The 26,434-nt window shown below is 33.8% G+C and overlaps 1 protein-coding gene across 4 annotated transcripts in view; it reads right to left on the bottom strand.

Annotated features, from left to right (window-relative positions):
* The window catches only part of RAP1GDS1 (Rap1 GTPase-GDP dissociation stimulator 1), a 129,140-nt gene that overhangs the window by 7,457 nt on the left and 95,249 nt on the right, over positions 1–26,434 (bottom strand). For 3 of the 4 annotated variants that reach the window (XM_033106321.1, XM_033106323.1, XM_033106324.1), the window contains 8 exons: positions 20,917–21,042; positions 13,203–13,346; positions 12,600–12,731; positions 11,290–11,424; positions 10,212–10,337; positions 9,304–9,443; positions 6,307–6,433; positions 2,155–2,283 (listed from right to left, as the gene is read on the bottom strand). In XM_033106321.1, the coding sequence (XP_032962212.1) occupies positions 2,155–2,283; positions 6,307–6,433; positions 9,304–9,443; positions 10,212–10,337; positions 11,290–11,424; positions 12,600–12,731; positions 13,203–13,346; positions 20,917–21,042 (1,059 nt within the window). The remainder of the gene's footprint in view (positions 1–2,154; positions 2,284–6,306; positions 6,434–9,303; positions 9,444–10,211; positions 10,338–11,289; positions 11,425–12,599; positions 12,732–13,202; positions 13,347–20,916; positions 21,043–26,434) is intronic. The other variant, XM_033106322.1, reaches the window with a different exon arrangement.

Genomic DNA, 26,434 nt, shown 5'->3' with positions numbered 1-26,434 from the left:
GACCACTTTATACCATATACAGAAATAAACTCAAAATGGTTTAAAGACTTAAATGTAAGACCTGAAACCATAAACCTCTTAGAAGAAAAAATGAACTATTTGACAGTAGTCTGAGTAATATCTCTTTGGCTATGTCCCCTTGAGCAAGGGAAACAAAAGCAAAGATAAATAAATGGAACGTCGTCAAACTAAAAAGCTTCTGCACAGTGAAGGAAACCATCTATAAAAACAAAAAGACACCCTATTGAATGGGAGAATATATTTGCAAATGATGTATCTGGTAAAGAGTTGACATCCAAAATATCTAAGAAACGCACACAACTCAATAAAAAAAAAAATCATCCAATCAAAAAATGGGCAGAGCACATGAAAATACATTTCTCCAAAGACGACATACAGATGGCCAACAGACACAGGAAAAGATGCTCAACATCACTAATCATCAGAGAAATGCAAATCAAAACCACAATGAGATACCACCTCACACCAGTCAGAATGGCTATTACCAAAAAGTCAACAAATAACGTGTTGGCAAGGACGTGGAGCAAAGGGAACCCTTGTGCACTGTTGGTGGGACTTCAAATTGGTGCAGCCACTGTGGAATACAGTATGGAGATTCCTCAAAAAACTAAAAATAGATCTACCATACAAACCAGGAATTCTACTTCTGTGTATTTATTTGAAGAAAATTAAAATATTAATTCAGAAAGAAAAATGTACCCCTTTACTCAGTGCAGCATTATTTATAATAGGCAAGATATGGAAGCAACCTTGGTGTCCAATGACAGATGAAAGGATAAAGAACGTGGTATATGCTCGAGGTGCCAAAAAGATGTGTACACATGACTTGTACTCATTTTTTGTTATTGGTATATATTGAGTATTACAATTTTAATACAGTTTTTTCCTTTCTTAAAATGTGTACACATTTTTTGGCACCCTCTGTGTACATACATACACACACACACACACACACCCACTTACACAAAATGGAATATTACACAGCAATAAAAAAGAATGAAATCTTGCCATTTGCTACAACATGGATAGACCTAGAGGGTATTATATTAAGTGTAATAAGTTGGACAAGTACTGTATGGTTTCACTTATATGTGGAATTAAAAAAAAAACAAACAAAACAAACGAACAAATAAAACAAAAATTGACTCACAGAAACAGGGACCAAAGGGACAGTTACCAGAAGGGAGGGGCTGAGGGGATGGGTGAGAAAGGTGAAGGGGAGTATGGTAAATAATAGTGTAATAAATTTACATGGTGACAGAGGTGACGAGAATTAGTGGGGTGATCACAGTGTGACGTATAAAAATGTTGAACTGCTATATCGTACACCTGAATTAGTATAACTAATATGTTGTACATCAACTATACTTAAAAACCAAAACAAAACACATGACCCAACAATATGCTGTCCACATATCAAATATAATGATATAGCAGACTGAAACTAAAAGGGTGGAAAAAGATCATGTGACTGTTATTCAAAAGAAAGTAGGAGTAGTTGTTTTAATATCAGATAAAGTAGACTTCAAAGCAAAGAAAATTACCAGAGACAGAGCGGAACTGTACCTAATGATAGAAAGGTCAATCCACCAAGAAGGTACAGCGATCTTAAAGTTGTAGATATTAATACCTACCAACAGAACTACAAAATACGTGAAGCAAAAACTGATAGAACTTAAAGGAGAAATGGGTAAATCCACCATTATAGTTGAAGACTTCAACACCCCTCTCTCAACAACTGATAGAACATTTAATCAGAAAACCAGCATAAGTATAGAAAACACCACCACTACCAACCAAAAGGGTGTAATTGACACTTAAAGAACATTCCACTCAATAACAGCAGAATACACATTCTTTTCAATTGTCCATAAAACATAAACCAAGATATGCCAATGATTTCTTGAACAAATTCTTTAGCTAATACCATAGCGTACAAAATCAGAACTTGTTCTTCATATAAAATAATATTTTAGGGTTGATGAAACTTAGAAGTATTGATTTTTAACACTGATTTTGCCTATATTTGCTACATTATACTTTTTATTATTATAGTAAGAATCTTTTGGGAGTATTTAATAAAGTCAAACATATGTTGGTGGACAGACATCAAATGATAGAAGAAATACTTACCAGATCCCATGAGAGCACAGATCAGGACCATGGAATTATATTTGATTTCAGGAGCACTTCTGTCATCTGCTAGCAGTCTATGTAAAATCTGTACAAGTTTAGCACTTTCTAGATCTTTCTCAGCAGTGACTAGAACATGAAATAATTAAAGTATCAGTTATATCCACTGTGTATTGTACCCCAGTACAGTCTGGCTAAATACTGCTTTCCTTTCTAGAAACTGACCATGTGAAAACTGCCAAAGGGACCGATAAATAATGACCTAGTTATATAATATTAAATTCAGACCTTATTAAAAAAAAGTAGATAAAGCTAAATTTCAGCAGACATTTGAAGAGTGTAGGCTTAAAATTTAGAATTAGAACATTCCTTTAAATATGAGGCAATTAAAAACCTTTATTATGAAAAATGTTAAACATATAAAAAACTGAAAAGATGGTATAATGGCACACTATGTACTATCATCATTCTTCATAAATTATCATGGCCAATCTCGTTTCATCTATCTCTAGTCTCACTCACCTACTCTCATCCATCCCAAATTATTTTGGAGCAAATCCTATAAATCACAAAATTTCCTCCATATATATTTCAATATGTATCTTTAAGAGATAAAGAATCTTAATTCCTATCAAAATTCCAGCAAGGCTTTCTATCAAAAATAGATAAGCTTATACTAAAATTTATATGAAAAGCTACAGGCCCTAGAAGAGGTAAACAGTCTTAATAAAAAAGAATAAGTGGGAGGAATTCTTCTACCCAATATTAAGGCTCACTATATAGCAAGCACAGTTATTAAGACATTGTGGATGGTTGACAGACATGTAGATTATAGGAACCAAATACAGGACCAAAAAAATAGACTCAAAACAAATAGCCTCAACTGATGTTTGACAAAGGTCCAAAATCAATTCAATAGAGGAAAGACAGCCTTTTCACCAAATGATGCTGGCAATTAGGCAGCCACAGGCAAAAAAAGGAGCCCTGACCTAAACCACCTCCCTTCTACACATATTAACTCAAAGTGGATCACAAACTTTTAGAAAATGTGAAGAATTTTCAAAAGTTAAGAGTGAAAAAAAATTAGAAAATGAGCAACAAATAGGCATTTCACCAAAGACTATATAAGATGGCAAATAAGCACACAGAAAGATATTCAACATTCATTACCATTAGAAAAATGTAAATTAAAACCACAATGAAATATCTACATAGTTATCAAATGGCTAAAATAAAAAATAATGACACCACCAAATGTTGGTGAGGATGTGGAGAAAACTAATCCCTTGTACAATGCTGATGGGAAGGAAAAATGGGATAGCTACTCTGGAAGACAGTTTGACAGTTTCTTTAAAAAGTTAAATATACAGTTACCATATAACCCAGCAACTGCACTCCTAGGCATTTATCCAGAGAAATAAAAATTTATGTTCACATACAAACCTATACATGAATGTTCATAGCAACTTTATTTTTAAAAGCCTCAAATTGGCATCAGCCTAGATGTCCTTCAACAGGTGAATGGTTAAACAAATTGTGGCACATATATACCACGGAATACTATTGAGCAACAAAAACTATTGCTGTACAGAACAAACTGGATGCCTTTAGGAAATTATGCTGAGCTCAAACAGCCAATACCAAAAAGTCACATGCTATGTAATACCATTTATATAACATTTTTGAAATGAAAATATTTTAGAAATGAAGGGCAGATTAGTGGTTTCCAGAGATTAGGAGCAAGGTGGGAAGTAGGGGTAGGAGATAGGTGAGTGTAGTTGTAAGTAGTGGATGGATATTTGTGGTGGTAGGACAGTTTTAATATCTTAACTGTGGTAGTAGATACACAAACCTACACATGTCAACTATGTAACTGTATAGAACTTAACATACATACAAATGAGTACAAGTAAAACTGAGAAAATCTGAATAAGATAAATTATATCAATGGTTGGACTATTATATTATACTACTTATAGTTTTGCAAAATGTTACCATTGTGAGAAACTGAGTAAAGTATACAAGGGCTCTCTCTGTAGTATTTTTTTTTTTTACATTTGCACATGAATCAACACTTATCTACAAAAAAAAAGTTAAGGACTCTTAAAAATGTTGCTTTAATACTACTGTCATACAAATAGTTGATAATTACTTAATAAATAACCTATAAGGAAACAAGGCTGGAAAAATATGGTTTTCAAAGTGTCTTGTGTATTAAAAAGGTAGTATGGGTTTACTGTTTGTTTTTTTTTATTTGTTTTTTATTAGTTTCAGGTGTACAAAACAATGTAATAGACATTTACACCCCACACAAAGTGATAACCCTCCTCCCCCAATCTACTACCTCTCTGATATCGTACATAGCTGTTACAGTTCCACTGACTATTCTTTATGCTGTACTCCACATCCTCATATATATATATATATATATATATATATATATATATATATATATATTTTTTTTTTTTTATATATATTTATATATACATATATATCTGATGGACATCTGTCTTATTAGGGAGACCACTTCACAGATAGTGTATATAGTCACCTACACCATCCGTGAGGTGGTCTCCCTAATAAGACAGATGTCCATCAGATACCCTACAAAATCTTTACATTATTGATTACATCTCCCAAACTGTCTTTTATATCAGTATGGGTTTACTTTATAACTTAAGCTCAAGGAGCCTAGGAAACACTAAATAACAATAAAAAAAGTATTGTCATTGTATATAGCTCTATGGTAAGGTGACCAGACCCAGGCAAATGTCCAGCTATTAGGAAGCTGACAAAATTATAGTTGTTTGGAAGATATTTGCTTGGAAGGCACAAAACCAGACTCACCCCAGGCTGGGAGGTCAAGGATATTCTGAAAATGCTCCATTACTTTAAGCCATTTAAAATCAGGCTATGAATCCAGTCTGGTTCACCGACTCCCATCCTGTCATCATAGCTTCCACCTCTTCAAGGTGTCTGGACTTCTCGACTGATCACATAATCTATCCAAACCATGTGGAAAATCACAGGCTAGGCCAGACTCGAACTGACCTCCACAAGAATCTCTAACTACGGACCAAAGTCACTGAGGGTAGGCATATGCTTTCCTGAAGTCTTTTATTTCATCTTTAAAATTCAAGAAAATTTGACATCCTACTTACACCTTAGATTTTTAAAGAATTATAAATTGTAAGATTCACAACCCTTTAAGAGGACAAAATTCAAAATCTCTCAAACCCCAAATATGAGTAAAGCTGACACTGGAGCAAGGTACACCATATTTAACTTTTGGCTTCTCCTTCTTGGGATAGGGGTGGGGGGATCCACTTGCCCCAGTATGAGAATTATGGACATAAATCACCAGTGGAAATTAATAGGTGATTAGTTAACCAGTATTTACCCAAAATGCTGTGAACCGGACAGAACAGTAAGTCTATAGCCCTCCTTTGTGTAAGGCAGCCTCAGGCCTTAACCACAGGCCACGTGATTCTGACTGTCCCCAGGTCATTATATCAGAGATTGGTTCCTGAGACAAAGGTTGCTACCCATACGCTAGATGCCGATGAGCTAGCTTCTCATGGAGAATTATGACCAGTAGGGGTGCTATATACTAGACAGAAACCATCTGAATTATTTAAACTCTGCTTGTGGGGAATTCTGAATGTAAAACAGAAGAGTGACACAGAAGCTGAGAATTCAGAATGAAAGCAATGCTACAAGCAACAGAAATCTTGGTGATAGAGACAAGGAGATTAGCAAGATAGAGCATTTCGTAGCAGAGATGGAACAGAAGGTTTGGGTCCCTGGAAAAGTAGCAAACTCTGAACTTGCTGTTGTATTCCATATACTGTTTCATTTCTCTGTGAGGCCTGCTGGAAAATGATTCCCTAAGTGCCTATAACTTGAGATAACATTTAAGAGTCAAACTAACCTTAAAGCATTGCCCTAAAAATATTACCAAAAAGCACAACTAAAGGGAACAGTTGTGGTGACAACCTATAGAATATGATTTTCCATTTACTTAGATATAGGTATAGATACACACTGGCAAAACACTTCTGGTCAAGGTTGTCTGACTTCTTTTCCACTTCTGTGCTTCTTTTCATCCAAGATAAAAATAGGAGAAAAGACGTTTGTCACTGAGGTACTTACCCAGTTCTAAAGCTGCAATTAATGCCAAAGCAACAAGGGCTTCATTCTGCATTATTACATGTTCACTAGTTGCCATGGTAACTAGATGCTTGATGCCACCACTCTGTACAATGGTTTTAATTACATCCTACAATAAATAAATATCACTGAATTATAAACTTTAAACATCAAGAAGCCAGATTATAATCAGTCAATTCATTGTTGAGTGGCTTTCTAACAGTGTCCTGTATGAATCATTACATTTAATAATTTTATCTTCACAGAAGAAAAGGAAAAAGCTTTAAGCTTTAAATAAATCCATCAAAAGACGACAATTTAAATTACCTAAGTGAAAAAGACCACTGCAGTTCATAATAAGGAATACAGAGTCCCAGAAGCTTCCAAAGTCAAAGAAATACAAGTGCCATTGACTCAAATGTTGACTTACTGCAGGATCAGCAAAATAGAATAAAACTTGTAATAACGAATAAATTCTTTTTTTGTTCCAAATTTTTATTATAGTTATTGTTCTACAGATGTTCTAGGTAAAGCATTTTTTTTTTTTGGTAGCTTTTATCCTTTGTTGTATCTGACAAAACGGGGTTACACACAAAAGGACTTGAGCAGAACTTAAATCAAAATTCTCCGTCTCCCTCATTTCTCATGCTGCCTACAGATCTGTCCTCTCCAATGGCAGAGGAGGCAGTGGGCTCCGGACTGAACAAATCTCACGACCAACATTGACTTGGAGCAAATTACAGAACTGCTCTGCATCTCAGTGACTTTAGCTATAATGTTGGGATAATAGAAGTGCATATCTCATAGGTTTCTGTGATAATTATAAAGTTATTACATAAAAAGCACATATAGCAAAGGTTAGATGAAAAAAAGTTCACATTTATTTCTAATACCCACTTTTGTTTTCATCTCTGGGTTTTATTGCCTAAAAAATCTTGGAATAAATATGATTTAGTGGAAAATCTCAATTACAGAATATTTTTAAAGTAATTTTGCTACTTTTCACTATTTTTAGTAATTTGAAGGTGGATATTTTAAGTCGCCTGTCCATGTTAGCTTCAATGGTACAAAACTAACTGCAATTAGAAATATTTTTCAAATTAATTTGGTAAAGTATTTGAAAAAGGGTTTCCTTTATGTTTCCATCTTATGTGAATTTTTAAGAAAACTATAGAAAAATATCTTTGCCGAAAACTGTTTTGTAATCAAACGTTCTACGGAATCCACTGATTCAGTACTGAGTTTTTAATGGTAGCTGTATTCTAGCATCTAAGTCTTTTCCCAACAATCTCTTTTAGAAAGTGAAAAACTATCTTTATTTTAAAGCCTTTTCTAATGAAAAGAAAGTCTCCTAATATACTGCTTACTCAGGGACAGTTTATTTGAAACTGATATAGAAATCTTAAAATTAGTCAAGATTTTTATAAAAATCACTAAGAAACTTATTGAGTGAAGAAGACCACAGAGATTCCTAGGTACATATACAGTCACCTAGCGAAGGTTCCTGGACTGTCACTTTATCCTCTATTTTGTGATTCATCCTGAAATCACTGTAGTAGAAGGAAGGGTAGGGAATGAATAAAGGAAATCTGTACATCAGAAATAAACAGACCTCCCCCTAAGTCCAAGCATAGCTTCTTTTCATCATACTTTTCTGGAACAGATATCTAAGTATTTCCTTTTTTTTTTTTTTCATTAGTTTCAGGTGCACAAGACAAAGTAAAAAGTATTTCCTTTTAAAATGCCTGCTCTCTCTCCTCCTACTTCAATAAATGCTTACTGAATAGCTCTATGGAGTTGCTTTGCCTGATAGAATGGGGGATAAAAGATAAATGAAACGTTGTGCTTATATCATATGACAAAAGAGAATAATCTGACAGCTACTCTTTATGGAGTAACAACTATACACTGGACATTGTACTGGGTAGCTTATAGATTTTAGTTCATTTTTATCCTCAGAGAAAATCCCATTAGCTAGATATTATCTCTGTAGATGAAGAAACTGAAGCTCAGATTAAGTCTTGACATTTGTGCAAAGTCAGTGATTAAATGGTTAACACGCCAAGATTCAAATCTGGCAGTATGACGGCTAGGTCCTTGTTCTTAACCATTCGTAGTCTATGCCAAAATGTATGTACTGAATTCATCACCGTGAGTCCTCCCCTTCTCCTCCTGAGAGATTCCAAGTTAACCTCTGAAACATCACCTCTTCTGTGAAACCTGACAAAGCTGGCTTCTCTGCAGTTGCACACATGTGAAATGGTCAAAAGGCTCACCTTAGAAAAGGGGTTACAAAAAACCAAAAGGTATGTAATCGAGATACTAAATCAGCTGCTGAACCGCTGGCCTGGGCTGTCACCATTGTGATCTTTAAAACAGTTCATTTGTTCATTTATTATAGGTTATCAAGCATATGCCAGACACATAATAAGCTGGATACTGCCATGAGAATGGACTTGGTCCAACTTTCTGAATTCTGAGCATCATATACTATCGAGATATCATTTAGTTTCTAAATATCAGAAGCTAAGCTTGGTCAGTGCCTAGTACACAGATGTCTGACACTGATGCTGGTGCTGGTGGTGATAAAAATAATAACAGCAACAGCAGCAACCTCCATTTACTGCGTGCTGTGTCCCAGGTCCCAGCTTAGCACTTTGTATATGTGATCTCACAGAGTCATCCTCACACTTTCAAGTAGGTGTTAACCCAGTTTTTATATATTAATATACTGAGATGTGAAGACACTTGACCAAGTAAACAGTGGATATAAAATTTGAACTCATCTCTGTTTGATTCCAAAGCGATACTCTTAACAATTACGAAATAGAACTAAATAAAAAGGCTCAGTCTTCAATTTTTTTTCCAGAATTTTTGATTAATTAATGTACTTATACATAAATACATAAAAATGCAAACTTACGATATAGGATCTACAATATTGTGTTTCCAAAAAGACCACTCAAGTGTATTTTAGTGAACATTTCCTCTGGAACTTACTTTTGATTTACTGTGTCGTATGAGGGCAGAGAGCAATCTGTTTGACTCCCCCATGACTCCAGCGTGATCTTTGGCTTCACACCATTCCACCAAACGCTCCACTAATTTAACATTCTTTCCCAGTTGTTCAGCAGCTTCTGCTATAGGAAAGAAGGCAAACCACAAAGCAATGAATCACTGATAGGCAATCAACTGAAATAACTGGTAAAGAATTAACACTATGAAAGAAAATGATATAAAATGATAGTATTAAAGCAATAACTGCAAATACAGTAAGTATTCCATGTCTGATGGACTATTTGTCCTTTTATATAAAGTTGTGGACTTTCATACAAAATACAAAAATAAACAATTTCATATTCTTTCGGGTCAACCTGGTAGTCTGTTGGTACTCTGGCAAACTGTAACGAAGATTTTTTAGAAGGACTCTAAGGAATCAATATAGAAAAAGGTTTAGAGTTTAGAAATAAGTAAACATACATAACTCATTCCATGGAGTGGTTTTGATTACTGTTTATATAAACAGAAAAATGATCTTGTTTGCAGAACAAATTTTTAAAATTTTTGACTGTCACTGTATTGAAATATGATGATTTTGAAGACACGGTAAAAAATGAGTATGAAATGCTAAAAATTAAAAACCCTAAGGAAATGCTAACAAATCAACTTAAAAACAGGATTATATACACTAATAAAGAGAGATTCAATATATTTCTATTTAAAGTCAGTTATAACAAGCATGGGAATTAATGAATAGGTTGTAAAACCAATCTCTTTCTGCCTTTTATTTGCTATTTATCTTTATGATTACACAATTCTGAAAGCTAAAACAAGTCCTATTTCAACTAGAGGCACACTGAGACTATCATACCAAAAATGCACCTTGGGAAAGAAAGCATTTCTTTTACCTTGTGCATCTATTAACATTCTTAACGTTCCCAGAAGTTTGAACTGAACCGGCGGCATTTCGGATTTAAGGAATTTCAAAACTGCCTCTGTGACCCCAGCTGATAACATCTTTGCTTTATTTACAACTGGAGAGAGAAAGGGAGGGCGGGAGGGAGTGAGAGGAGACTATAGTTAAAATTGTATTAGCATTCTTGATGACGTGAATCATTCAATTCAATACATTACACATGCACACATTTATTAATATATACTTTTCTTTCTTATATACTTTTCTATTTAAAAAAGAAAATCTTGTATCCTGTTTGTCTGTAAGAGCATAACATACAAAATCATACTTACTAGCTTTTTAAACCTAACTTCCAAAATCTTCCTTAAATAATTTGTAAAGGAAATCTGACAATGTTACCTTCTTATTTATAAAAAGCACAATTCTTTAACTTGACTAAATATTTTTTACCTCTGTTCTTAACCCAGCTGTGTTATAGCTGTTATAGACATTAATACACAACATTAATCCACTGTATGAACCAAACTGAATTCATATAGTTATATTATTTCTCCGAATCAGAAATTTACTTTTAGAAAGTACAATAAAAGAATAGTTTAAATCATCTCCTGTATTATTTCCCATGATAATATGATTTCATGGCTCAATAGCCTTTAATCCAAAAAGACACACTAAAGGCTATTTTTAAAAACTGTATATCTGCTTGTAGGGAAAACAAACCAACCTTAAAAATCATTCTTTAGGGGCCTCTTTAATTGATGCCATTGTCTTACCTCAACTGAAGATGATTTAAAAAGCTTACTTATACAATATAATGAAAATCTTTGTTCACAAAAGGTAATAGAATGAAATATTTGCTGAACAAAAGCAAAGATTATGCTTGCACAGTCTCAGAAAACTTATTTAACATATGATCTCCATTTATTAGTAAAAAAAAGGTAAACGATTTGAAGACTTTTTTTTTTCTCTTTTCTTGGTCAAGGCAGGTCCACAAATCACATAAAGTAAATATGTTCCCAAAACAATAGATTTTATTGCTTACATAGTGGCCTCCCATTTTTAGGTCTTACCTGGAATGGCCAGGTTTCTGAGAGCACTTAGTGCTGCATGCTGTACTGTTACATTTCCATCTTCTACATGTCTGTCCAATAAATCCATAAGTTTTTCTACAATTCCATTGTCTACCATATGGATACAATTTCCATCTGAAGAAAACAAAAGCATTTTTTTCTTCCTCCATACAAACATCTATAAATATTTTGTGATACGATGCCTGTCCATTACCTACATTAGTTAAAATGGATCCATAGGAAAATAAAATGAATTCTAACTCTTCCAATAGGTTTGTAGCTTTTTCTACTCTTTTTTTTTTACTGTGTGAAAAGTCCAATAAGATTCTTAAAATAGATAAAAATTTAAAAATCAGAAAACTCTCTAGCTTAAATTAATACTATATCAGAAGACGAGAATAATGAGCATGAAATCCATGCTTAAAAAATGTCCCTCAATAGGTTTCATTTATAGTGAAGTGTGCCTGAGTTCTGCCAGTGTTACAGAGACAGCATTCTACATTTTGTTAACATAGCTGTTACATTGTTTTTCAGTGACAGAATTTTTGAAACATTTATAAAGCAGAGAGAATATTATAATAAGCCCTATTTACCTCACATTTAGCTTCAACAATTATCAACTATTTTGCCAGTCTTAATTCCATCATTAAGGAGTAAATGATGGTCCCCAAAAAGAAGAAAATGAAAATGGAATTAAGTCATCCATTATAACAACAGTTCATATTGGAATAAAATCAAACTAAACACAAAAGTAACCCATATTTCCTAGACACAGTATGAGTTTCTAGGCTATTATAGCAGGAGTGCCAGACTTCAGACATTAACACGGAGATCTGGTGCCTCTGAAATATTATTAGACTAAATTAAATATTCTATCCTAAACCAGAGAAATAGCAACAATTAAGTTCTGTAGGCATAAAAGTATACATTGAGGCACAATTACCATACAATGAATACTCAGATTATTAAATGCAAAATAAAATCACCAAGCAAGAGGGCATACCCTCTCAGATCAGATGTTTATCAGAATGGGGCTCGTTTACTAATCTCCGAAGTGCAGAGGACTCAGAGGACTTCATGATCACTGTTCATGATCTTTAAACTACTAGAACTTAGGTGAATTGTATAAAATAGGTAAATTGTTAGGAAAATCACTATAAATATTTCAGCTCTCTTAAAAGTTAAAATAGCAATACACAAACATACTATGTATAATTACGAACTGTTCCAGTTTCAGTGCATGTAATGGCAAAGCAAAAATTAAAAAAATATAGAACATGTGCTTTTGAAAAATGAAATAATATGCTTACCATTTCTGGCAAAATTTGCAATTGCCAATGCTCCAGCAAGTTGTAGCTGGTGGTTATTTGATGGAATCCAGGACAGCACCCTTTGAAACACATTACCTTTTCCTCCTTCGAATAATTTCTGCATGGATTCATCTGAAGGTAAAGGAAACAGGTAAGAGAAAAATAATTAGAAGTAACAAATCCATATTCCTAAGTGTGTGTTAATATCCAAGTAGGAAACTACAATCTTCAGAAACTAAAATTCATAAAGGGAAAAGTAATGACTCTTTTTATAATAAACTTTTAGAGGAGACGAGACGAGAGTTTAGAATTTGCCCAGTCTCAATCCCAAGTAGCCATCTGACTTTTACTTCTTCGGTGCCACAGCTGTCTCTTCTATGTGACAGCTCTCTAAATACTGAAACATAATGAAGGCTCTTCTTTTTCAGGTTCATGATCTCTAATCCTCTCCACGATATGTTTAAGTTTTCAAAATCATGACATCAACAGGATTAAATGAGATAGGAAAATGAGAAAATGCCTAATAATAGTACTTACAAAAGAGACAATACATTTACAAAAATTGGACAACATGTTCTTTGGTTGGCATAAACTACAACTCACCTCCAAGAAGTAATAAAACCATTAGATCTGAAGCGGTTTTGAGCTCAGCAATATCATCTTCTTTGTCACTATCCACTTTCTGCTGAACAATCTCTAGCAGACATTCTACCAGGCCTGCTTCAACCAGCTGCAGTTTAATAGCATCTAAACAATAATGTGAACAAAATAATGAAAACTTGAGATGAAATAAGAATTCTGTTATAAGCAGTCCATTATGAAGAATTATAAGAAACCAAGAAAATGCACGATTTACTTAACATACCTTCAAATATTTGAGTTTCAAAAGGAAATATCTGACAATGGCGCCTAAATACAGAAAAAGCTTTATCTCATTTTTCCATTTGAAATTGTTACATTTCGTAACGTCTGGCAGTACCTAAACAAACTGATTCTTAGCTCTGAAGTAATATTACTCTACTGTTATTCTAGGTATTATGCTCATGTTTCAAAGGCAATACTATAAAATATCCCACACTGTTTAAAATAAAACACACATTTAACTATTATATAAAGTTAAAATATCTACTAATGGAGTTTGAATACAAAGTTATTGAAAAGTAAAGTGCTATTAGTAAATTATAAACTATATCACAAGTATATTTGGGTTCGTATTTGTACAGATAGTATCTTTGTAGGGCAGTTAATAAATCCATAAATTTCTGAATTTTAAAGGTCATGTTTTTAAAAAAGCTACAGGTTTTCATTAGTTTGAAACTTTCTTGGGTGATGAATATATGGTGGTTCGTTATACTATATATTCTCTCTATATCTGAATAAGTTTTAAAATTTCCATAATAAAAGGTGAAAGAAAAATAATGGATAACCAACAAAATAAGGATTTTTAGAGAGAACTTACATACCAATTATATTTTTAGAAATTATCTTCATAGCAAATTCTACTTTCATATCAATTTTGTTTGCATCACCCTAATAACTTAAATAATTTTCATTATAGAACTTATTTCATTGAAGATTTTTAATTCGCATCCATATCTGTCTCTTCCATTAGAGCAGATATTATACCTCATTAATCTTCGTATTTTACCCTAAACTAGCCTATCGAAATGCTTTGGGAATATCTGATAACACTTAAGATAAATGCTGATCAACTGAACTTAGAAATACATTTGCTACACAGAAATTTTTAAACTTAAACTTTATTTTTCAGTTGGATTTTATTTCAGTCATTGGTTTCCCTAAGGTGTATATGCACACATATACAGCAATGGCAGTTTTAGCTTGTCATTTGGGAGAAAATACTTTTTTTCTTTTTATACTTAAGACCTTTTCTTTCAAGCAATTTTAATGTGTAAAAATTTAGTATTTTTTTTCCTACTACCAGGGCCACTGATCTTCTTTAGAATATTATCTCAGAATACACAGAATATTCAACCTGGAATATTTTTAAAAAGGTACACTTGCACCATGCCATGCTGAAAGTAGGGCGTTTCCTTGGTTACAGAATACTAGGGCTAGAAATGTTTGGCAACTAGAATTGAAAGCCATGATGAAAATGCCTTGAAAATACTAAGAAACCTTAAAGTATACAAAATTCCAATTTAAATGTTGGAATCACTTTCCTTTGCATATAGGAAAAACCAAGGATGATATGCTAAAGATAGGCCAGAAATAAGTTTTCAAAGGTATTATTCAATTCACTGTATAATTATAAAGCAGAAATGAAGGTGATGGAAGAAAAATAAGAAATAAAGATTGTTATTTGAAACACTGTAAGAAAGGTTACAGGTAATTCTCTAGGATAAAAAATTGACTGAAGGTCACAACAAAAATTGGGCTAAACCACCAAATAAGATAAAAAACAAATTTCTCCCTAAAGAATAAGATCTAAGGAATTTAGAAAATTAAAAATATGTCAAGAGTAAAGTTGACAGATCTCTCCTGTCACAGTTTGACTGTAATCACAGATATACGTGGGAGGCTTAGACAGCCTTAGTAAGCAGGGTTAGTAAGGCATTCGGCCAAAGTAGATAGTCCAGCACACACTAATCAACACCATTCTGCCCAAGGACATCTATTTTTATCACCACAGTTCACATATATATGTATGTATGCATACACAGATATGCATCATATACATACATGTATGTATATGTAATTAAGTGTATATATTTAAAAATCTTTTTGTAAGTGGTGAAAAAAGCCCAAATGCAGAAAAGTGCATGAACTATGCACTTACTATTAATAAGCAAACAACCACGTAACTACCTTCTAGATCAAGAAATCCATTGCCAACAACCCAGGAAGCCCCTGTGCATTCTTTTCCTATCTCACAAATCTCTCCCACCATCCCTCTCAAAGCACTACCCCTGATTTTTATGGTGATGACATCCATACTTTTCTTTATTGCTTCACCAAATAAATAATAATTCCTAAAAACTACAATTTAATTTTATCTTGTTATCAGTGTTGGCTTTTTCCTTTTCATGTGTTTGTAAGATTCATCTACACTATTGGTTTTAAATGTCTTCATTCCTTTCCTTAACTACATATTTTTCCATTATATGCATATACGTTGACTTAACGGATATGAGTTGTTTACAATTTTTCATTATTATAAATCATGCTGCTAAGAACATTCCTGTAATGGCTCCTGTGCACATGTTTCTGGGTATATTCCTAAGAGTGGAATTGCTGAATAGGGAATGTAAAACTCAGGAGATACTGTTTTCTAAAGTGTACCAATTTGCACTCCTACCAGCACTTAATGAGTTTCCACTGCTCCATACCTTCTTTAGTGCTTGGTATCTTCAGACTTTCCAGTGGGTATATAGTAGTACTTTATTTTGCATTCTCTGATTATTAATGAGTTGAGCATATTTTTATGTTTATTAGCCAATTGGATTTTATCTTTTGTCAGGTGGTTACTCCAATCTTTTACAATTTTTCCCACTGGGTTTTCTACATTTTTCTTAATGATTTGTGGGAGTTTCTACATATTGTACACATAAGCTTTCTCTTGGTTATGTATGTTGTAATTATCTTTCACCCACTGCCTTCCTTTCCACTCTTAATGGTGTCTTGAGAAATGTAAGTTTTTACTTTTAAAAGAACTACATTTATTAGTCTTTCCCTTTATGGTTAGAGCTTTTTATGACCTGAGAAATCTTTCTGTACTTCAAGGCCATGGTGACAGTCTCCTACCTTATATTTTAAGATAAACTTTCTGGTTTTAACTTTCACATTTAGGTCAACTATCTATCTGAAATTAATTTTTTAAAAAATATAGTATGAAGTGGGGGTGTGTATGTGTCTCTCCGATTTTATTTTTCCCCCATATTCCCAGCACTGTTTATTGAAAAGACTGTACTTGCTACAGTTTTACAGTGACTTCCTTTTCCCCCAATAAAACAAACATCTATTACTGCACCCATTTGTTTCTGGGCTGTCCTGTTCTACCGGTCTTCTTATCCACCCTTGCACTAGCACTAAATGTCCTTTAATTACGTAGTTTTATCAGAATAAAACTTTAGTTATTGTTATGCACTAAAAACAGTTCTGCTATACCTTGTCTTTCACAGTATCTTGGCTATTGCGATTCTGGTTAGAATTGCATCGAGTCTACAGGTCAATATGGAGAGATATATAACATCATAACCTTGAAGTTTCCAATTTATGAAAGTGATATAGCTCTCCATTTATTTAGATTTTCTTTAATTTCTCTTGATGATTTTCTAGTTTTCTACCAGAGATCTTGCACATCTTTCATTGATCCATTCTGACAGTATGTGATATATTACGGTACGCAATGTATTTTTAAAAATGTATTTTCTAACTTTTTTTTGCTGGCATACAGAAATAAAATGTTTTGATTTGTTTGTTTAGTGTGATGTTTTCCGTAGGCTTCTAGTATATACCCTTTTCATTCTCTTCTAGTGCTGGTTTGCAGAATTTTTAAAAATCATGAATGGATAATCGTATCAAATGCTTTTCAGAATCTAAGAAGATATGGTATCTCCCTTTAATAAGTTTTAAGGTGATAAAATAAATTGATTGCATTTTGAATATTAAAATGCTTTGCATTTTCAGAATAAGTCCTATTTGCTATGATGATGAATTTCAAATATATTACTGGATTTCGCCTGCTAAAATTTTAAGGAGAAATGTGGATCTATGTTCATGGTGAGACTAGTCTTTAATTTTCATTCTTGTATTGTGTTTGTTTGTATTTGGTATAAAGGTTGTATTAGCCTCATAAAATAAATTGGTGAGTATATCTGCTGTTCCTACTCTCTGGGAAAATTTAAGATAAGATTATTCAGCTTTTCCATTTCTTCTTGTGTCATCCATACTTGAAAATGTATTGGCTTCAACTTGTTCATAACATCTTACTGTAAGGTCTGTAGTGAGATCTCCTTTTGCATTCTTGATTTTCGATATTTGTGCCTTCTCTCTTTTTTTCCTGATTAATCTTACTAGGGATTTATCAGTTTTATTAACTCTTCAGACTAAACTTTGGTGGTTATATGCTTGTGTTGCCTTATGTATTTCCTATTTTATTAATTTCAGCTCTTTAAGGTTTCCTTTCTTTTACATTCTCTGAGCTTCATTTATGTTTTCTTTCCCTTAAATTTCTGAGATGAATACTGAGCTTATTTTACTTTTTTTCTTTCTAATATATTAATTTAAAGTAAAAAATTCCCTCTAAGTGTGTCTTCACCTATATAATGTAAAATTTGAAACAGTATTTTCATTTTCATTATTAGAAAATTTCCTAATTCCATCATGATTCTTCTTTGACCTCTGAGGTGTACTGGTGGTGAATTTTCTCAGTTTTTCATCAGAAAATAACTTTAGTTTGCCTTCAGTTTTGAGGAGTATTTTCATTGGGTTTAGAATTCTAGGTTGGCATTTTTTTTCTTTCAGTGCACAGAATATGTTATTTCACTGTAATCTGGCTTTCATGGTTGCTGTTTGAAGTTAGCTGACGGTGTAACTACTGCCCCTTTTAACATAATCTATTTGTTTCCTGGCTACTTATAAGACTTTTGTCATTGGTTTTCTGCAATTTCAATGTAATGTACCTAGATGTAGATCTCTTTTTATCATGTTTAGATTCATTTGGATCTTTGATATCTTTCATTAGTTCTGGTAAATTCTCTGCCAAGATTTCTTTAAATATTTCCTCTGTTCTCCCTCCTCACTCACCCTTTTTTTTGTATGCATATATACCGGGGTGCCACAAAAATGTATACAAGTGGACATGCTGGTCAATGTTGCTCAAGCAGTAGTTTGCTATAATCAGAAGTGTCTGGACCCTGACAGTAACCACTTTGAGCACCTCTTGTAATTGCAGAATTCAAATGTGACTTGTATTCATCTTTTGTTATTGGCATATATTGAGTATTACAATTTTAATATTTTTTTCCTTTCTTAAACTGAGTGTGTGTGTGTGTGTATGTGTGTGTGTGTGTGTGTGTGTATAAAGACCAATAGCAATATGTTATGTGTCAATAATAACAACAAGGTTTTCCAGGCTCTGCAGTCATCTGGACAAAATAATAGAGACATCCAGCACACTCCATTAAAAACCAAAAAAGTGAAAAACAAACCCCCAGAAAATAGCAAAGTTCTGTTGCTGTTGTGGTACTTGGCACAATTTACAAAAATTAGCTTCTTAATCATAATCTGGAAAGCAAACATTCTAGAATAACATCATTAAAAATAGCTCTGGTAAAGCACGGTAACTATTACATATCTCTACTACTACATAAAGCAGGCATAAGATATTTTACATTCACAGAATGATATAGTACTGTCCTAAACTGTAATACTAGAGGATACAATTTAGAAAAGCATTATGTGAGACTTGATTCTATTTTTCCAGCAGAAGGTCCAAGGGATAGTATGACTCAGCTCTGGTAAAAAAATGCAATTTTTTTGATAGGATTTCTTTTCATTAGTGGCTAAGTACTCACTGATCTTCATGAATATCAGCTAAAAACTGTTTAAAAAAGACAACAGCAACAATAACAAAAATCCAAAGAAACTACCATCAGATTCATACAAAGATGACAGAGCAGAGGCAAGCAAGACTCAATCAACCTTAAATAGTGTTTTACCAAATCTGTTGTGTTTGAATGGTAAGAGGTCCATGAAAAAAAAGAGATGCCAAGCAGCACTTCAAAACTTCAGGCCACAACCAAAACACAGCATCATTTCAAACAGAAGCAGTAGCCAAACACTGTCCACTTGGATATGTTCATGGATGCTGACATCACTATTTCATCATCTGCTCACTCATTCATGAAGGCAGATCAGTTACTGTACTTTGATTGTGTTCAACTCAATTACCATGTTACAAAAATAGCAAGCTGCCAGAATCAAAAATAAGGCTCCACTATCCAGCACCAGTTATCTTTATGTCTTTACCACCAAGATTACAAATGCTATCACCAAAGGACATAAGGGAGCAAAGAAACCACATCTGATGTATTAGCTGGGATCACCACTGTTCAGGCCGAGCTATTCCATGGCAGTGTGATTTTCCTCTTATTTCCGGTATTTCATCTAACCATAAGGATTTAGTTCTAAATTATATCCACTCAAGGAATGTGTGCATGTGTTTGTATATAAATTTGGATGGAAGATGCATGGCCATTGACAGAGTGTGTTGTATAGTAGGTGCTACAAGCTGGCAAAGCCTCATTTTACTGATGCAGCAACCGTGTCAGTGTAAATTGCTCCGATGTCCCTCGTGTACCTCCAAGCTCTGGACAGGGTAACGTCACAGACCATTGTACCCCTTTGGCTGCTGGCATTATCTGACTTCATTCTTTTTGGGACTCCAAACAATATACATGAGGGCTGCTCATTTTATCCCCTGTGCTTCTTTTGTTTTATGTATGTTGTTTTTTTTTCCTTTCTGGATTTCCTTTCAATCTATCTTCTAGCTCGCTGGCTCTCTATGGTAATTCAACTATATTTAATCTGTCATTCAACCCATCCATTAGGTTCTTAATTTGGACCGCATATTTCAATTTAGGAATTTCCAATTGTTTCTTTTTCAAATATGCTAGGTCACTTTCTATAATGTCTAGTTTCCTCCTACATTTTTTAAGCTTGCTTTTAACTCTTTGAACATAATAAGCATACCTGTTTTGAGTCAATGTCTAGTAATTCCAGTATCTGGAGATTTGCTGCTGTTGCCTGTTCTTTGTGCTAGTTCTTGCTTACAATGTCTTGTCTCCTCATGTGCCTGGTCCTCTTTGATTATGTGCTAGACACTGTATTTGAAAAATTATTTATATGGGATGCTTTGATTACTCTGGTTCCTCTTATTCCTAGGGTGTATCCCTTAAGGTATTTTGCCCAAAGACAGAAGTAGTTTATCAGTGTCCACACTGCTGGCAGGCCTAGGACTCCAACTTTTATCCCGTTTTTTTCTGCCAGCGTATATAAATGGAGTTCAGCCTCTCAGCTGCTTTTCCCAAATGGCATAAGAATGTGTAAGCTACAGAATCATCTTTGCCAAGATTTTAAAGACAAAAGAACTTGGAAAGTAGCTTTGGCCAATGCAGATACAGGTACAGAGTAGATAATGTAGCTGACGTTAGAGATATCCAAAATAAGATTTATCATATCATTAATAAAACAAAGGACTTTGAATTAAACAGCTGCAATTAAATAATGTTAGAAAAAATGGAAAAAGCCTGCAAGATTAAAAAAAACCCAAGAAATGTATTTATTTTCTCACCATTTTCTGCCAATGGAGCAAGAACTTCAAAAATCATTTCCTTCTTATCATGTTCTATTTGCTTCTTGAAGAGTTTTACCAGCTCTTCAGCAATGTTTGTACTGGCAAACTGTTCTTTACTTGACTCTAAAAAAAAAAGAAAAGAAAGAAAGGAGGAAAATTTAGGGTAAGCAAACAAATTAAACCCAGAAATTGTTTTCTATTACTTTCAGTACGTGGTCATTTTGTACTATTACTGATAAATACAAACACTCTTTAAATACAGAAACACTCAAATCCATTTTTTAATGCCCTTGAAAAGGAAAAAAAATGTCTAAGGCTTTAAAGAAAATGTTCTAACCCAATTATATTCAAGGCTACAAAAATATGTTCACTAGCATTACATATAGGTAACCATAGCAACAATACAATTACTGTTATAAATTCATAGTTTCAAGGCTTTTAGTCAAAAAAGAAAAGTTACTCAAAACAGACTGTACTTTACGCGGCTGAACTAAAGGTGACTTATCATCTTATCTTTACGTCATTACAGTGGTGTGCTTTCGCACTGGTCCTGACTTGCCTACTATGAAAGGCCCATTCTCCATTCTTTCTTGTCTCTTCAGCATCTCCAGTCTCCACCTCACCCTCAGCATTTATGCTTTAATATTTCTCGTATAAAAAAGCAATATTAAAAACAAACACCTTCCCTCTACTCTACTTTTCTTCAGATACCACCCGATCTCTGTTCACTTTCACAAACAAGTTTACTGACAGCCTGTTTACATACTTCCTCAGCTCACATGCGTAACTAAATGCACTTCAGACTAGTTTTGGCCCACCCCTACATTCCGCTGTCTCTTTTGCTCGCCCTTCCTATTCTACCAGACCTCTATAATTCCAGTTCCTTGGGACTTGATCTTTTGCTTTCTTACTTGTCTTTTAAGGTTTTAAAAAAATTTATTGGGGTGGCATTGGCGAATAACATTATATCAGTTTCAAGTCTATAATTGTATAATACAACTTCTGTATGTTGCATTGTGTGCTCACCACCCAAAGTCTAGTCACCAAATATTTGACCCCCTTTACCGTCTTTATTCTCCCTCCACCCTTCTTCCCCTCTGGTGACCACCCCGCTGTTGTCTGTGTCTCTTGAGTTTGTTTGTTGCTTTCTATTTTATATCCCACATATGAGTGAAATCACATGGTCCTTTTCCGTCTGACTTTGCTTTCTAACCTTTTGGTCTTTATTTTTCACCCTAGGCAATCTACTTCTCTTCCATAGTATCAAAACAGCACCTATATGACACTTATACAATCATATCTCTAGCCCTCTTCTGGTTTCCAGGCTGTTTAACTGGCCATTTGACATCTCCATTTGAATATTACCCTGATTTCTGTTCTTCCTCCAGACTTCCTTAACTTGGTAAATGAACGCTCCATCTATCCATTTATGCAGATAGAAGGGAGTCATGCTCACTTGTTCTCACTCAACCTTACAACCTTGGATTACCAAGGGCTATCAATCTGCTTCCAAAATACAACCAGAATCTATTCTATTTCTCCCCCATTTCTCTTCTCAACTTCTCTTGCTGCATCCAAAATCCTATTAACTTATCTGGACGTTGCTCTCAGAAAATTCTGACCAAATTCAATATAGATTGGTTGCTCTCTCTTTTGTGGGCACAAGTGACATCCTGTAATTTCTCTTAATCATTATTTTAATGGATCCTTTCTTTTCCTTCCTGTATTAGCTACTCTATTATATATGTCCTTTTGCCTTCTCTTGTTTTGTTTTGGTGGGGGCATGTTCTAGCAGCTTCCTGAGAAAACTACTGTATACAGAGTATAGGAGGTAAACATTTTGAAATCTTGACTGTCTGAAAATGCCCTTTCCCATCTAGACTCTACGCCTTTAATTTAGTCCCACACCTCATCCCATTACTTCCTCATACTAGCAATTATCATAATTTATGATGATATGCTTATTTATTTGTAAATTAATTTAAACAATTCCATTTCACTAACTGCATAAGCTCGAGGGCAGGGACACTGCATATTATTTTAAGTCTGAAGAACAGTATACAGTACAGTGCCCAGTACATAGCAGGCATTCAAAAGAAATTTACTGATTGAATGTGTGATTGAACAAGTAAATTAACTGAAGGGTTAGGTTGTGCTCTCTAGTCTCTAGTAAATCTGTCAATATCAAATAAAAATATTGCAAATTCAAATTTAAAAGAGAAAGGAGAAACACAAATCTCACTATGGCTTAATACAGTTTTGATGCACTGTTCTACTGCTTTTGGTGTGTGCACCAGATCTGGGCAAAAATGATGAAAATCCACTCCAAGACTTGCAGTACGACTGCTTACAGCCACATAAAAGGAGTAGGGGTGGACTGTCCAATTAGCTACCTAAACGCTTAGAGATCATATTCTACAAAAGCAGCACACCTCACCCTAAAAGAAGGTTCGTTTGATTTAAATAGGGATGCTTCAACTCCTGAACATTGTTGGTTTCTCCTTTGCTTCAAACAATGCTTCAAATGGAGTCCAGAAACATAAAATCACAGGTGAAGTAGACAGACATCATCATTTATCTAGTTTTGTACTCTTACTCGCTTTAAACATAGCATTAGCCCTCTTATTTCCAATTTATATTCTATTCCTCCAAACGCTTATTAAACCGAAACCAAATCATTGTAGCTAAGTAATGCAGGCCATTTGCCAGCACAAGGAAACAATGCACTATGATTAATACAGAAATTAAAGAACAAAATCTGTACTTATCCTGCAGATGGATACAGAAAAAAAGCAGCATGATGTATGATTTGGACCTTATATCTGAATTAAATGTCATGGATCTTTAACAGACTTTTAGGCAGAAGCCTCATTTTTAAAAATCATACATGAGTTTAAAGAGTTAGTCCTAACACTTATATTACGCAGAGAATGCAACACCCCTCCCCCATTTCTTCTCCCTAGAAGCAAGCACATAAAGTTTTTAGCTAATTCATTGGTACTTAACCTCCACATCTTTAAATAACATATTTGAATTGCTACTTACTGATTTTTTAGTTTTAGGTATTTTTGATTGCCTCTCCACTCTGAAAGATGAAGCTTTAGCATACTTTTTTTCCTGTCTCTACATACCCTCCACATTATCAATGTAATTTTATGGTAATTTTTGTTATATCAATTATGAATGTTTTAATAATATACTATTTCATTTTCCCTGGAATTATTTTTTTTCTTATTTGCTTAGTTTTCTATTTACGTATCACTAATTCTTCAAACTCTCCATCAGTTGTCTAATCATCAAGCTTATTCATTTTAGGTGTTCAATCAATTTCATCTCCTGTAAGAACTTCCTCAACCCTAACTCCAGGAGCCTTCTGACTCGTTCCAACAAGGATTGGTTGCTTTTTGAAACCAGACTATTTGGGGCTGGGCTCTCACGTCACATATTAGGAATTCCTGTTTTAATGTTGGATCTCTTGTTTCCTGTTTCCTATGTTGTCTTCTTTCTTAATTTGAATTCCTTGTTTTGTTGGAACACATCTTGCAGTGGTTTCAGGGGAAAGGTACATAGTATATCACTTTTCTGAGATGTTTATGTTTGACAATGTCTTTATTGTAACCTTACGATTGACAGTTTGACTGGATATAGAATTCTATATTGAAAATAATTTTCCCTCAAATTTTTGAAGGCAATACTCCATTTTCTTCTGTCTCCCAGTGTTGTTTTGAGACATGTGATAGCTATCAATTCACAATTTTTTTGTAAACAACCTCTCTCCCCGCTTCTCTCTCAAAGTTTGTAAGATGTTCTCTTTATACCCATTATTCTAAAACTTCACATTGATAATGAAATGGTCTGGGTCTCTTTTCATTCACGAGGCTAGGCATTTGCCAGACCCTTCCGATCGTGAAAATTATATACATTAGTTCTGTGATACTTTAGTTATTTGGCAATTCCTCCTGTTTTTCTCTTTCTAGAACTCTTAAACTAGTACTCAAAGAGAACAACAAAAACGCAGAGCTACATTTTCCTTTTCTGCTCCAGTTTTGAAAGATTGCACTTGTTATTTATATTTTGTTTTTATATATCTTTAGTGAGAAAAACCACACAAATTTCTGCTATTTAACATTTTTATTTAAAAAATTGACAAAAAGTAACACTAGCATTTAGTAATATGCCATATTCAGAAGAGTGATATGGACTTGATATGTACTTGTGTCAATAAAAATAATACTACGTGAGGTGTTAAGTCATGGGCAATAAAGGCCACTAAAAAGAGAAAAAGTATTCTGGGGCATACATGTTCTACTTCAGTATTGATTTATAACCTAGCTATTACATGAGCATACAGGCTCACGATACAAATCTAAGTAAATAAAGGAATAGTTCTCTTTTACCTTCTCTTCCTCCAAAAGGAGAAAGGGCAGTAACAGCTGGGAACAGAGTATGAAATTGGGTTAAACTAAACTGGTTACATATCCATCTTTTAATATAGACCAGGGATATGAGGCTGAATTTATGTGGTCTATGGAATCTCCCAAATAAATCCTGATACCTTAATATGTATGTACAACTCATACTAAATGGGGTTTATGTTTCCGTTACAAAGATTTGACATTATCAGGGATTATGACATAATTTGTTTTATTTCTACAACCTATACTGAACACAAAATCCTACATCCCATTTTAATAATAGGAAATAGTAACTTGTGAAGCAGTAAATAAATGTTCTTTCATTCTTGGTCTTATTTGAATGATGCAAATAAGAAGACAGTATGAAAAAGAAGAAAAGCAGAGGAGGAGAGAAGAAGCATTCCCAAATACCAGCAGATGACTCACAGAAAAAGAAATGACTTTTAAAAATTAACTCTGATAAATAATCTCTATTCCTCTAACTTGAAGTCAAAGCAAAAGTAAGTACTGAAGTCAAAATTTTAATCTGTAGTGTATAAGGACATGAGCTTTTAGTTAGAAAATCCCAGGTTAGAGTCCTGTTGTTTCTGTTTATTATAAAATTGGGATAATTAATAGATGTTTTTGTTGTTGTAGCTATTATATTTTGCTATGACAAAACATCATTTGGCTTCACTTTCCCCATAACAAACAATTTATTATGAACACGGATGGGTGGTAGATTCAGACGGAGTTATAACTTCCTATCAAGAATCATGGGAAGGAAGGAGAAAAGAAAGGATGCTATAATTGACATAGAGGAAAAATAAAACAGAGAAAAGAGATGGGAGTGCTGGGGACATTAGTCCTCTGTTATGACAGAGCTATTTCCAGCGCTGGTCTTTTTTTCGCTTGCTTTCTGATGTTCAAGGGTTTCTCATAGGTTTTTCTAATGCTGCTACAAATATATTCTTATGAAAAAGGCACCTATCATTTTCAGGGATTTTGTAAAAAAAGGAGGAAGAATCATAGTCTGATAGATTCCTTTTCACCTGATAATGTAATAAATTATTTAGTCTTTTATTTTTGCCCTGGAAATACAATACTTGTTTTCAAGACCA

This window comes from Rhinolophus ferrumequinum, chromosome 5 (genome assembly GCF_004115265.2).
Source record: "Rhinolophus ferrumequinum isolate MPI-CBG mRhiFer1 chromosome 5, mRhiFer1_v1.p, whole genome shotgun sequence".
NCBI classification, from domain to species: domain Eukaryota; kingdom Metazoa; phylum Chordata; class Mammalia; order Chiroptera; family Rhinolophidae; genus Rhinolophus; species Rhinolophus ferrumequinum.
The sequence above is the reverse complement of the archived record's forward strand: the minus strand, read 5'-3'. Positions and strand labels throughout refer to the sequence as shown.